At 37.5% G+C, this 13,104-nt stretch overlaps 1 protein-coding gene across 1 annotated transcript in view; it reads left to right on the top strand.

Moving 5' to 3' along the window:
- Positions 1 to 13,104, top strand: part of TFAP2D (transcription factor AP-2 delta) — a 76,044-nt gene that overhangs the window by 50,613 nt on the left and 12,327 nt on the right. Inside the window, exon 7 of the mRNA XM_027838298.1 lies at positions 2,471 to 2,584. Coding sequence (XP_027694099.1) covers positions 2,471 to 2,584 — 114 coding nt within the window. The remainder of the gene's footprint in view (positions 1 to 2,470; positions 2,585 to 13,104) is intronic.

The following is a 13,104-nucleotide window of genomic DNA, read 5'->3' as shown; positions in this document are numbered from 1 at the left end:
GTTAGTTACGTAATCTTAAGACTTTGCCTGGAATGTTTTTGTCCATAAAGACAGAGTTACAAACAGTAACATTTAAATTTGCAATTCCTCAAAGATCATCTTTATCCACAATATTTCACAATGGAATGTTTCATCTAGCAAAAAAAGAGGAATTTCACAAAAATAAATCTCACAGCATTACAAATTTTCCTAATTAGCAGTGATTCTTTAAATACTATAGTAAGGTCAAGTTAAATTCCTAAGGTAGTTGTTGTGTAATCAAGGAAAGAAAAGGACATAGTTCAATAGATTAAGTATGTAAATAAGGCATCAAAAGTGGCATTCAAGGTGGTGTAGTAGATAAGAGTGCCGGGGCTAGAGGCAGGAAGACATGAATTCAAATTTGACCCCAGACACTTACCGCATCCCCCAAAACACCTTTAAGTATTTGTTCTCATCTGACTAATATAATATGTAGCTATGCATATGGGAATAATTGAACTTACTATTGAAATATTAATACAATAATACAATACTAATGGAGCTACTATGTGACACAAAAGACCAATATAAGACTTGAAGTGCACATGAGTTATAAGGGCAATTTGCCTTCTAGGTTAAATAAGATCAGCATTTTAGAGTTGGTTGGGACCTCAGACATCATGTAAATTCATTTTATAGATAAGGAAAAGAGGCCTGCATGCCCAGTCAGTCAACAGTAAGCACTTACTAGGTTAGGACAACTAGGTGGCACAGTGGATAGAGTGCTGGGCCTGCAGTTAGGAAGACCTGAGTTCAAATCTAGTTTCAGAGACTTTCTAGCTGTGTGACCTTGGTCAAGTCACTTAACCCTGTTTGCCTCAGTTTCCTCTTTTTGTAAAATGAGCTGAAGAAGGAAATGTCAAACCACTTTAGTATCTTTGCCAAGAAAACCCCAAATGGGGCCACAAAGAGTGGGACATGACTGAAAATGGCTGAGCAAGAGCTAGTACATTCCAGCTTCTTGTGTATCATGTATAAATTTTTTAGAGTTATCAGTTGATGAGCTCTCTTTACGAGGTTTTTCCAAAATATTCCTTTCATAAAAGACCTTGAGATCTGAAGGCAATAAAATCAGAACTTAAAAGAAAGCTTGCAGATTAAAAAAAGGAATTTGACTGAAGGTTTGTATTACTAGGCTATAAAATGTCCACTTGCCTTTCTGGCACTGATCCCCAGGAATGGGACATTGTTGCTTTCTGGAAGTTTGCATTAGTAGCCTGAAAGATGACAGTATAAGTTTTGAGGGTCAGATTTTTCATTTTCATAGTAGTTCTCTGTTGCTTGGGGGCTAATTTCTTTTTGGCCATGGGTTTGAGGACATGCAATAATCGTTTAACTGGATGAATCAGCATATACAAAACAATTGGAAAAAAATTTAAATCTTTGTAATATTCCAAGAAGTTAAAATTCTACCTTGTCAATAAAAACAAGGTAGGGACTTAATTTAAAACTGGGATCTACCAAGGAAAATAACTATCTCCATTTCTAGGAAATGTGAATTTAGAAATGAAAATGTAGCATGCTAACCAGACATGTGGCAAGGGAAACATTTTTTAAAAGATGAGATCTCACTTCCTTTACAGCAGATAAGAACTAATTTTTCCATTTCTCCTCCCTATATTTACCACCACCACAACTGCCCCCGAAGGGAAATGGAGTGAAGATTCTGTGAGCTTGTCCCAAATCTAAATGCTGTTACTGACTATAGTATGTAAAGGTGTTGATTATACCCAGGTTCTTTATCTGTAAAGTATATCACAAAAGTTCTTCTAGGGAATGTCAGCTTAAAAGAATGCAATAAGGGACTTGGTCTATTTTTTTTAACCTCACAAGAAAATATTTGCACTTAATGACATTCAGAAACTGGTTAGCCCCTTGATACATGAATAAAAATATTGTTTCACTTTAAAATGGTGAGTTTAATTTACAACAATATCCAGGTCTACACAGCAGCACTTGCTTATAGTGATTTGTCTTGTTCTTCAATTACCTTATATGATGTACAGTATTGGCCAAAACTGTCAATACTGTTAATTGCATCACAGTTCACAAATCCATATATTTTGGTGTTTTCCAATTGTATTGGTGATAGAGTCTAACAGTGTACTAGACCTAATTATTACCATAATCATAAGTCACATCAGCCTTGAGGCTAGAGAATAAGTTTTAGTTCATAGACACAGCTTAGATTTGTTGTAAACTGAATATCAATATAGCAATGATTTTTTTTTTTGGAAAAAAAAATGGAATTCATTCTTTGTATACTAGAGGCCAGACTTTATACTTAGTATTCCATTGAGCAAGATGTGATAGCACACGTATGAAAAGCAAAGAATTCATAGAATTAATGTGATGTTTATGTGAGCATCTAAATCACTTGGGCTCAGACAGGTAAATTAAAGCCCTTTCACTGGAGTCTAATTTCCAATTTGTGCTCTTTTTGTTTTAGACAAATTTGTAAAGAATTCCAGGACCTTTTGAGCCAAGATAGATCACCACTTGGATCATCCAGACCTACTCCAATATTAGACCTCGATATCCAGAGACATTTAACACACTTCAGGTATGATCTTATTTTCGTTTCCATTGGAGTAACAATGTTGATGCAATTAGATGTTCTACAGGTGTCTTTCTAAATTGTTAATTGCCTTTTACTAACCCATCAAATTGTCTTCTGCTATTGATGATAAAATAAAGGTAATCCCATTTTACTAAGTACTTTGTCTTTGGATATACCACTTGTTTATTGACATGATGTCTACATTAAAAAAATCTCATTTGTCCAAGATTGAATTGGGAAGGTAACTAATAAGATAATACATTTTAGATGGAAAAGTGAAAATCACTTCTTTCTAGACTTTAGCACAGTTGATGATGATGATGTTTATGAAAGTTAATGTAAAAATTTGAAAGAACATTTAGCACCTTTCTATTCATGTTCTCAGATCATTTAACAAACTCTCTCCATTTTGCTGTTGTCGTTGAGAAATGATGAACAGAGCAGCCCTCTGACTTCAGTTAAGTCATAGTCTTACAGGATATTTAAGACCCCAGGACTCTAACAATAATTTCATTATTGTCACTCATACACAAAAAGCCATAATGCATTCACGTATCATGTATCAGAGAAAACGGATGTATCAGAGGGTATTAGATTAGACACCAAAAATAATTTCCTGACAATTAGATTCTATAGACCTTAATATGGTTTATTGGAAAATTTTTAATTTCCTTGTGTTAAGATTCATATGGAAAAGTAAAATAGAATTCTCTTTTTTTCCCCCATTTATCAATTTGGGTGAGTTCCAGTCTTGCAGATAGTGGATGATTTTGAATTCTCAAGGCAATTTCCAAGGTTAACAAACTTTATATTATAGTGGTTCTTACCAACTGACAGAAGAGCTGCTCCAAAAAGACATTGCTTTTACAATTGTCTTTTGATAAAATTAATGGTGAAGACTTATAACATATTTTATCAAGAAAACTTTCCATCCTGCATAGTAACCTATGAAGTAGGTGAGCAATATATCCCATTTTGTAAAATGAAAGATACTAGGATTTAATTTCCCCATACCAAGCAGCAGTATGCAGAGATGGAGCAATAAGTTAGAATCTTCCACAAGAGGTGATGTGATTTAATGGAAAGAGCACCAGGCTTGGTTGTAGGAGACCTGAGTTCAAGCTCAGTTCCACCATTTGCTGGTTCTGTGACCTAGTATGATGCACTTACCTTCTTTGAGTTTCACTTTCCTCATTTACAAAGTGGAGGTAATGGTGCTTTCACTACCTTGTGAAGGAAACACTTTGTTTGCTTCAAAGCACTATGTAAACAAATCAAGCTATTGCTATTATTATTAGCATTTACCAATGTGTCACATAGTTGATAATGCTTCTTATGATATTTATTAGACTGCAAAATTTAGCCTTGGGGACTGAAATTATTTTTTAAATTCCATCAAGAAATCAAGAGAAGATAGAAACACAATATTGGTTCTGACAACTAATAAGATAAACACCAGTGATGAACATTCATGAGATTATAGATTAAGAGCTTGAAGTGAGCCTAGAGATCATGTAGTCCAATTCCCTCATTCAACAAATAAGAAAATTGAGGCCCAAAAAGGTTAAATATCTGGCATAGGTAACACTCTTCTGATCAGAGGCAAAGCCAGGATTTGAACCCATAGTCTCTGACTATAAAGCTACTTCTGTCTCCGTTGGCCAATTCACTGTGGTGGTTTTGAGATAGCTGATGGAACCACAAATAGCCATTGACTAATATCCATTACCAGACTATATTTAGGTTAGTTGAAATTCAAGCTGGATATGCATTTTGCTTTCACATTCATGACAGACATTTTACACAAATTATAATTGACAAATTTCAAAAGTGTAATGGAAGAATTTTGAAATTAAGCTGTGGAGTCATGCATACAACATGACCTTGAAGAGTGCTGCAGAATTTGGAAGCCATGTGTCACATGTTTGTCCCTGCTGCTGCCAGTCGGAAGACTGGGTTCCTTCAATCATATGAGCTATAATGCTATCATTAGACGAGCAACATTTTGTCAGACTGAATTAGGGAGCTCTTGGAAAGAATAACTGATTGGTTAAACACAATAGCATCTTGTTCAGTATAAACTTGTTCAGAACTGTTACAAGAAATTGACATTTCATTCTTGTCCTTATGTATTATTAGATATCTCCTGAAAAAATACTCTAATAAAGAGGCATATGGTGCAAAGAATAGAGAACTGGTCAAGTCTTGTCTTTGACACATTCTGGCTGTGTGAACTTGAGCAATTCACCTGACCTCAGCATCCCCAGGCAACTCTCTAAGACTCCATGTAGCAGCGCAGGTGCTAGGCTTCTTCTTTTTAATTTAATTTTTTTTAACGGTTTGATCTCCCTTTCTCACTCAGGCTGGAAGTGCAGAGGCTACTCATGAGCACAAACCCCTCTGATAAGTAGAGAAGCTTTGATTTGCTCCGTTTCTTACCTGGGCCAATTCATCCCTTCTTAGGCTACATGGTCTCTCCCACCCTTCCCTACCCCCTTACCCCTGGCTCTCCCAGGGGCTCATTATATTAATGCCAAACTTAGTGTCAAACATTCAATTGACCAAGTGCACTGCAGCTCAGAACTCTTGGCCTCAAGATAGTTACCAATGTCAGTCTCCCTGGCAGCAGGAATTACAGATTTGGGCCTCAGCTTTCTGGAACTAATCTTCTTTAATAAAGGAAATCATCTCATCTGGGAGTCCTCTCTACCAATGAAATCACAAGTCAGTTCCCATTCCTCCCCCACCCCACCCCTAACCCCCCACCCCACCCCTTAGTAGCTATGAAATTTCCAGACGAACAAATATCATTGTTTTAAGGGAAAATTTTATGTTTTAAAAAACTTTAGCACTGAAATTCATTCTATTTTGGACAGTAGTGTAAAAAGGAAAGGTTCTGAGGTTCACGTGTTGCTGAAAATTTAGACAAAGAGGGCAGCTAGGTGCCAGGCCTGGAGTCAAGAAGACTCAACTTTCTGATTTCAAATATGGCCTCAGACACTCACTAGCTGTGTGACCCTGGGCAAGTCACTTAATCCTGTTTGCCTCAGTTTCCTCATCTGTAAAATATGCTGGTGAAAAAAATGGCAAAACACTCCAGTATCTTTGCCAAGAAAACTTCAAAGGGTCATAGAGAGTCAGATATGACTGAACAATAACATCACAGTTAGGTGATACTGATCATCAACTTTTTTTTTTAATAAAATAAACTTGAGGATTAAGAAAATCAAGGAATTAATGGAATAAGCAGTTTTTATCATTGTGTCCTAGATCAATAATAATAATAATAATCTCATTTTTTCAGAGTCTATTTTTCTGTGAGTTTTCTTAGGATATAGGGAAGAAAGAAGAATGGAAAGCTCAGTGAAAAGAGGTCTAAAACAACATGAATCCAAGCTTGTCCTTTATTCAAGCAGTAGCTCCTCAGATGAACTTTCCAGTAACTGCTTCTTCATTTTGATTACTGAGGCCTTAGAAGTAGGTGATACGATTACAGATTTAGAGCTGGTAGGGTCCTTAGTGATCAAGTCCAACAATCCCATCTTATAGATAAGTAAACTGAGACTTGGAGAGCATATGACCTGCCCAAGATCACATAGACAGTGACAGAGCCAGGATTTGAACCCAAGAGCAGATCACTTTCTACCACACCACACTGTCTTCATTTGGATTTGTTTTGTTGTTCAGTTGTTTTTCATTCATGTCTGACTCTTTATGACCTCGTTTGGGGTTTTCTTGCAAAGATACTGGAGTGATTTGTTATTTCCTTCTCCAGCTTATTTTACAGATGAGGAAACTAAGGCAAATAAGGTTAAGTGACTTGTCCAAGGTCACATAGCTAGTAAGTGTCTGAGGCCAGATTTGAATTCAGGTCTTCTTACTTCCGGCCCAGTGCTCTAGCCGCTGCACCACCTAGCTGACCGAGATTTGTTTACCTAGGACATTTTTCAAATCAGAGAGGCTAGTATTTTGAATGGTTCTAAAGGAGAAAGAGTTTAGTAGTAGTGATATTGCAATGGGAATAGGGAAAGAGGATAGGGAATAAAAGGACCTGTGATTTTATTGGTGTAAGGAACTTCCAGACAAGGAAATTTCTTCCAACTATAAGCTGCAGAGCAGTAATTAATGCACATTGATAAGTAATCATAGGATCATAGATCTAGAGGTTGAAGGGACCTGAGTGGACATTGGGTCTGGGTCCAGCCCTCTCATTGTACAGATGAGGAAAATGAGACTGAGAGAAGTTTTAAGTGACTTACCAGGGGTCATAGGCAGGACTTGAACCCAGGCTTTCCTGAATCCAAAGCTAGTTCTTTATTCACTACAGCATTCTGTTTCTTTTGTTCTTCCCTTCTCTCTCTCTCTCTCTCTCTGTCTTTCTCTCTGTCACTCTGTCTCTCTTTCAATCTCTCTCTGTACCTTTCTCTCTCTGTCTCTGTCTCTCTCTTGCTCACACACACACACACACACACATACACACACACGTTGTCCCAAAAGGCTTAGTGCAGTTTAAAACTTTGTTAACAAGCATTTATTAAACACATGCTATCCATGTCCCAGGCACTATACTACACACACACACCCCCCAGATATACGTTAACATAGTAAGAGATGATATTTATATAATGTGATATTATAGAGGATAGGGACTAGACTTTTGAATTCATTGGTATAGGGGACTCCCAGAAGAGGGAAGTCCCTCTACTGGCAGCTATTCTGTAACTTATAATCTTAGAGAGTTGTCTGGGTCACTGAGAAATGACTTGGCCAGGGTCTTATAGGCAGCAGGTGTCAGAAACAGAACCTAGCTTTGAAACTGATTCTCTACCTAATTATTCCATGCTGTTTCAATGTCATAGTATATAGTAGATGCCATCATAATGATTTTAATATGATAATAGGTGACATTTAGATAGGACTTAATAGCATTTATATAGAGCTGTAATGTTTGTAAATCACTTTACACAAATTATCTCATTTGATCATCACAACCATCCTGGGAAGCAGTCTCATGACATCACCGACCTGGAGTTAGAAGGAATCTTAGCAGTCATTTAGTCAACTCCCACCTTTTATATCTAAGGAAACTGAGGCCCAGAGAATTGAAGTGACTTGCCCAATATCATACAGGTATGAAGAAGCAAATCTAGGATTTGAATCCAGTTTCTCTGCCTCCGTATCTTAGGGTCTTTTCCACTGTACCAGGAAAAAATATCATTATTCTAATTTTACAAATGAGGAAACTGATATTTTATTTACCCAAAGCCATGCAACTAGATGGTACAAGGGATAGAGCATTGGATCTGGAGTTAGGAAGGCCTGAGTTTAAATATGAACTTGATACTTATTAGCTGTGTGATGCTAGATGAGTTACTTAACCTCTGTCTGTCTCAGTTTCCTCAACCAGAAAATAAGGATAATAATGGTACCTTCATCACAGGGCTTTTGTGAGGATCAAATGCAATAGTGTTTGTTTTTTTAATGCAATAGTATTTGAAGATCATTTAGCACAGTGTCTGGTACATAATAGATGTTTAATAAATGCTCATATCCTTCTGTAGCTGTTTCCATGAAGCTAGTAAATAACACCACCAATATAACAATCCAGATATTCTAATTCCAAATCCAGGGCTTAGATCACTACATGCTGTGGTTTCACAGCTTAAGAAAGATTGGGTCTGACAAGCCACCAATATTACTTTCAATTGGGCATGCCAGTTGCCATCACAGGGTGCTAACAGAAATAACATGTATCTCAGTGAACCCCTGATGATCCACAGATTACACAAAAAGCTGTTTATCTCAATCAAAATGACAAGAAACAGACATTCATTATTTATAATTTGCTGAGCATGGTCAAAAAACACATATTGCTCTCCAAAATGCAGCAGATCACATCTACCCAAAAAGGAAACTGACTGGATTGAAATATGCAGAAAATGTCATAGGTTCCGAAATCTCAGAAACAATAGAACATATTAGATGAAGAGAATACTGAACACCAAAAACAGAACAGACACACAGAGGTAACATATAGCCTTTATTTTCTGACAATAGCTTTTGAAAATTCCATAAAATCATTACAATTATTCCCTTACCGCCCCCTCCATTTTTTCTCCAGTCTCCTGCAGAGGAGTTGACTGAGAAACTACATGGTCTCTCCCACCCTCCCCTACCCCCTTACCTCTGGCTCTCCCAGGGGCTCATTATATTAATGCCAAACTTAGTGTCAAACATTCAATTGACCAAGTGCACTGCAGCTCAGAACTCTTGGCCTCAAGATAGTTACCAATGTCAGTCTCCCTGGCAGCAGGAATTAAGGAAGAGGACATTGAGTTGGACTGGGATCTTGGAAAATCTGGGTTTGAATGATGCCTTAGACCCTGGCTAGCTGTGTGACACTGAGCAGATTACTTGATCTTCCTGAGCCTTAGTTTTCTCATCTGAAAAATGAGGTTAATAATAACATTCAACCTCATAGGATTGTTTTGAAGATGAGATAAGGTGATATGGGTAAAGTGCTTTGCCAACTTTTGAGTTCTATATACATGTGAGCAATTATTGTTATGGTTCATATTACTAAAACTGAAGTTTATATAGTGTCCCAAAAAGTCTTAGTATAGTGTTAAGACACTAGAGATCAAAACTATTTTTAGTAGATAACTACTAAACTTTTACTTAAACTACTATTAAAACTTGTAGGAGAGCAAAATTACTTTTAAAACTAGTTTTAAGCTACTAGAAATTAAAATTAGACTAAAACTTTTGGGACATCTTTTATAGCACTTTAAGGCAGCATGTTGAGTAGCCAGGTGGCACAGTGGATAGAGCACTGGGCTTGGAATCCAAGACTTATTTTCATGGGTTCAAACTGGCCTCCAACACTTACTAGCTATATGACTCTGGGCAAGTCACTCAACCCTGTTTCCCTTAATTCTTTATCTGTAAAACAAGCTGGAGAAAGAAATGTCAAACTGCTCCAGTATCTTTGTCAAGATGACTCCCAAATGGGGTCACAAAGAGTCAGACAGGACTGAAACAACTGAACAAGAACAACAAAAAGGTTTGTGAAACAATTTACATACATCAAACCATTTATTTGCTACAAACAATCCTGGAAGTTCCAGGCTATAGGCAATATTATTCCCACTCTACAGGTGAGAAATAGAGGTTCAATGTTGATGAACAGGTTACCCAAGGTCACTCAGCTAGTGTCAGAGGTCTAAATTGTATCCAAGTCTTCTTGGATCAAGGACCAACAGTGAATATGCCTGCTTGACACTAGAATAAACTATGAGAAATTCATGAAAACATACCTTCCCTTCTTCACTTTAGGTGGAATAGCTATACTCTGAAACCTTTCTGCACTTACAGTCCCAGACCTGTACAACTTTTGATGCTTAATAGGGGAGGAGTGGGGTAGAGGGTAGATGTGCTCAATTCCTCTTTTTAAATAAACGAAGTTAGTGGTTCCATACTTTCAACATCTAAAAGGGAAAAAGGCTTTCCTTTAACTAAGTCATCTTTCAGAACTAAGGAATACTCACTCTCCCAAACAACTTGACTGGCTGCCAAACAAGGAAGATGTATCTACCATCCTCATTTAAAAGTGAGGGTAGTAGTACCTTTCTAAGAAACTTGCAGTGGGCTCTAAGTGGACCCCCTCCTTTCTTAGAGTGCTTTGTACCTTCCTTACACATTTCTCACCCTCTCATTTGTATTTTAGTTATTTGTATACAAGTATTACCTCCCTTATTAGCTTGGAGATCTTTCAGAGTTGGAGAAAGTGTCTTCATTTTATCTGAATCTCTAGTCAGCTTGGCTAGCGAATAGATAGCTTGACTCAAAGTCAGGAAGACCTGGGTTGAAGTCCTGCCTCTGATTCATGCTGGCTGTGACCCTGGACAACTCATTTAACTTCTCAGAGCTCTAGGCAGCTCTTTCAAACTGTTGTAGAAAAGCTGATAACCTATGTTGATAGAGGTTGTTACCTGACCTGGGAATTCCTTATACATACCATTGAAATCATAGCTCCAGTCCCAATTCCTCTCTCTAATGCCCATGGGTTATATTGAATACAAGAATGAATTTAAAGTAGGAAGACAGTGGCTCACATCTTATCTCTGACATGTACTAGATGTAAGACTAGAGATAAGACACATCAATCAATCATTCAACAGTTAGTCTTTATTAAGCACCTACTATGTGCTGGGCACTCTGCAGACAAGTATAAAAAAAATAATACCTGCTCACAATGAGCTTATGTTGAAATGGGACAGATAGCCAGTATGTATAAAATAGGTAAGGCACAAATAAAAGTTAATAAATACAAGGTAGCTTGGGCACAAGACCACTAAGATTTGGAGAGATCAGGAAATGCTTCATGCTTCCAGGAAATTCTCTAAGCCTCCAAGTTAAAGACCAGTTGCTTATTAGCTTCAGTGAAGAGAATTTCTATACTTGGAAGGTCTCTTTGTGGATGAAATCACAGATCCAGATAAACACCTCACCTTCCCCCCCCACCAAAAAAAAAAAAAAAACAAAACCTTCCAGTGCTTACCCTAGTGCCTTGCACAAATGGATGCTTGGTAAATATTTATTGAATGAATGAGTGATGGAAGCTCCTTGAAAACACTGACTATTTGACTTTGTCTTTGTAGGCCTAGCATCCAGCATTTTGCCTGGTACATAGTAGATACTTAAATCCTTGTTGGTTGATTGTTTCATTGATTGATTGAACAGGGGGAAAAATCACTATCACCATTCCTGGTAGTCCCTTTTAGGGTGATATCATTATAAGAATATAGTGGCAGAAGGAATGGCATCTTTACGATGGCCCAATGCCCCTTCAAAACAGAAATGGGCTAATGGCTTAGCACCTTTATTAAGTGCTTTCTAGGTTCTAACTCAGTTCTTAACCACACTGAATGATAAAACTGTGTCAGTGTTGCATTGGGCTCCATATTGAGCATCACCAGATTCCAGTCCACCCTGAGGAACATATTCTGAGAAGGGACCTAGAGGCTTCACCAGACTACCAAGGGGATCCATGATGCAAAAAAGGTCAAGAACCCCACACTCTAAGATGATAGGTTAGAGATGAGTTGATAAGTTATACTGATAGGGGGAGTTTCCACATCAGGGGTGTCCTATATAAGCTTGGACCCCCAAAATGAAATAACCTGGACTTTAAGAAAGAAAAATAATTAAAGGTTATGAAAATCTCCCTATCTTAGGCCCGATGAGAAAACTTTTTTCCTTGTTTAAAAAATAAATAAAAGGCCTAAAAGTGATCATTTTATCCAAATACAAAAATAAGATCATTCCCCCCCCAAAAAATAAAGTAAAAAATATGACTGTTGTTAGTCAGACTTACAGCCAATGGTCATCTGAGAGAGGAATATTTTGTCAATAAGAATAAGGAAAACTTCCCACCTTTAAATGACATCTTAACACAAAGAATATGATGAGAATGAATGCATGGCAGTAAGTCAAGAATATTGAGTGACTACTACATTCATGAGATGCAGCAGGGGCTAGGGAAAATGCAACAGAAATAAGGTATCCCCTCAATGTAACCCCCCTTTATTGGTTTTGATTTGTGAGGTCAACCTTCAAGAGGCTCTTTCAACTCAAAAGACCTAAACCTGATGGCAGCTTTGACCAACTCCAGGCTACAAACCTAAACCTGTAAAATGTTGCCATATTTCACACCTTGTTATAACAAGACATATGAAATTTTTATTTTATGAAACATATAAAGTAGGCACAGAGTTGGCTAATAATTCTTTTACATAATTTTAGTGTTTCCTCCACCTCCACAAGTAAAGGTACTTAGAGGGGCAGTTTAGTACGCAGGGCAAATACTGCCTGGAAGTCTGGAAAGCCAGGCCTAATCACTCTACAAGCACTTATTAAGTGCCTACTACGGACCAGGCTCTGTGCTAAATTCTGAGGATACATCCAAAATTAAATTATTCCAGCCCTCAGGGAGCCTATATTCTATCAGGGAAAATATTGTGAATTGGGGGAAATAGCACTGTCTCTTGAGTCAAAACACAGAGTTCATATCCCAGTTCTGCCCTTTCATCTGTCTGAACCTCAGTTTTTCCCTCTGTAAAATGAGTTGTAACAATCTCTAGAAGTGATTAAACTCTTTTATTTCTTCATTTCTTAAAGTATTTTGAAGGTGTCTCTTCTATGTCTTTCTTACCTTTGTGACCACGAATATTTTCATTTTAAAAAGACAAAAATCTTCTAAAAATGATAACCAGTAACAGACATCTGAGCAGAGATGCTCAGGTGTGAGGAACCTATGGCCTTGAGGCCACATGTGGCCGTCTATGTCCTCAAGCATGGCCCTTTGACTGAATCCAAACTTCACAGAACAAAAATCCCCTTAATAAAAAGATTTGTTCTGTAAAACTTGGACTCAATCAAAAGGTCACACCTGAAGACCTGAAAAGCAACATATGGCCTTGAGGACGAAGGTTCCCCACCCCATCAGCTAGATTTTCATAATG

The sequence above is a fragment of the Vombatus ursinus genome, unplaced genomic scaffold (genome assembly GCF_900497805.2).
Source record: "Vombatus ursinus unplaced genomic scaffold, bare-nosed wombat genome assembly UNPS02014826.1, whole genome shotgun sequence".
NCBI classification, from domain to species: domain Eukaryota; kingdom Metazoa; phylum Chordata; class Mammalia; order Diprotodontia; family Vombatidae; genus Vombatus; species Vombatus ursinus.
Note: the sequence above shows the minus strand (reverse complement) of the source record. Positions and strands in the feature narration are given on the sequence as shown.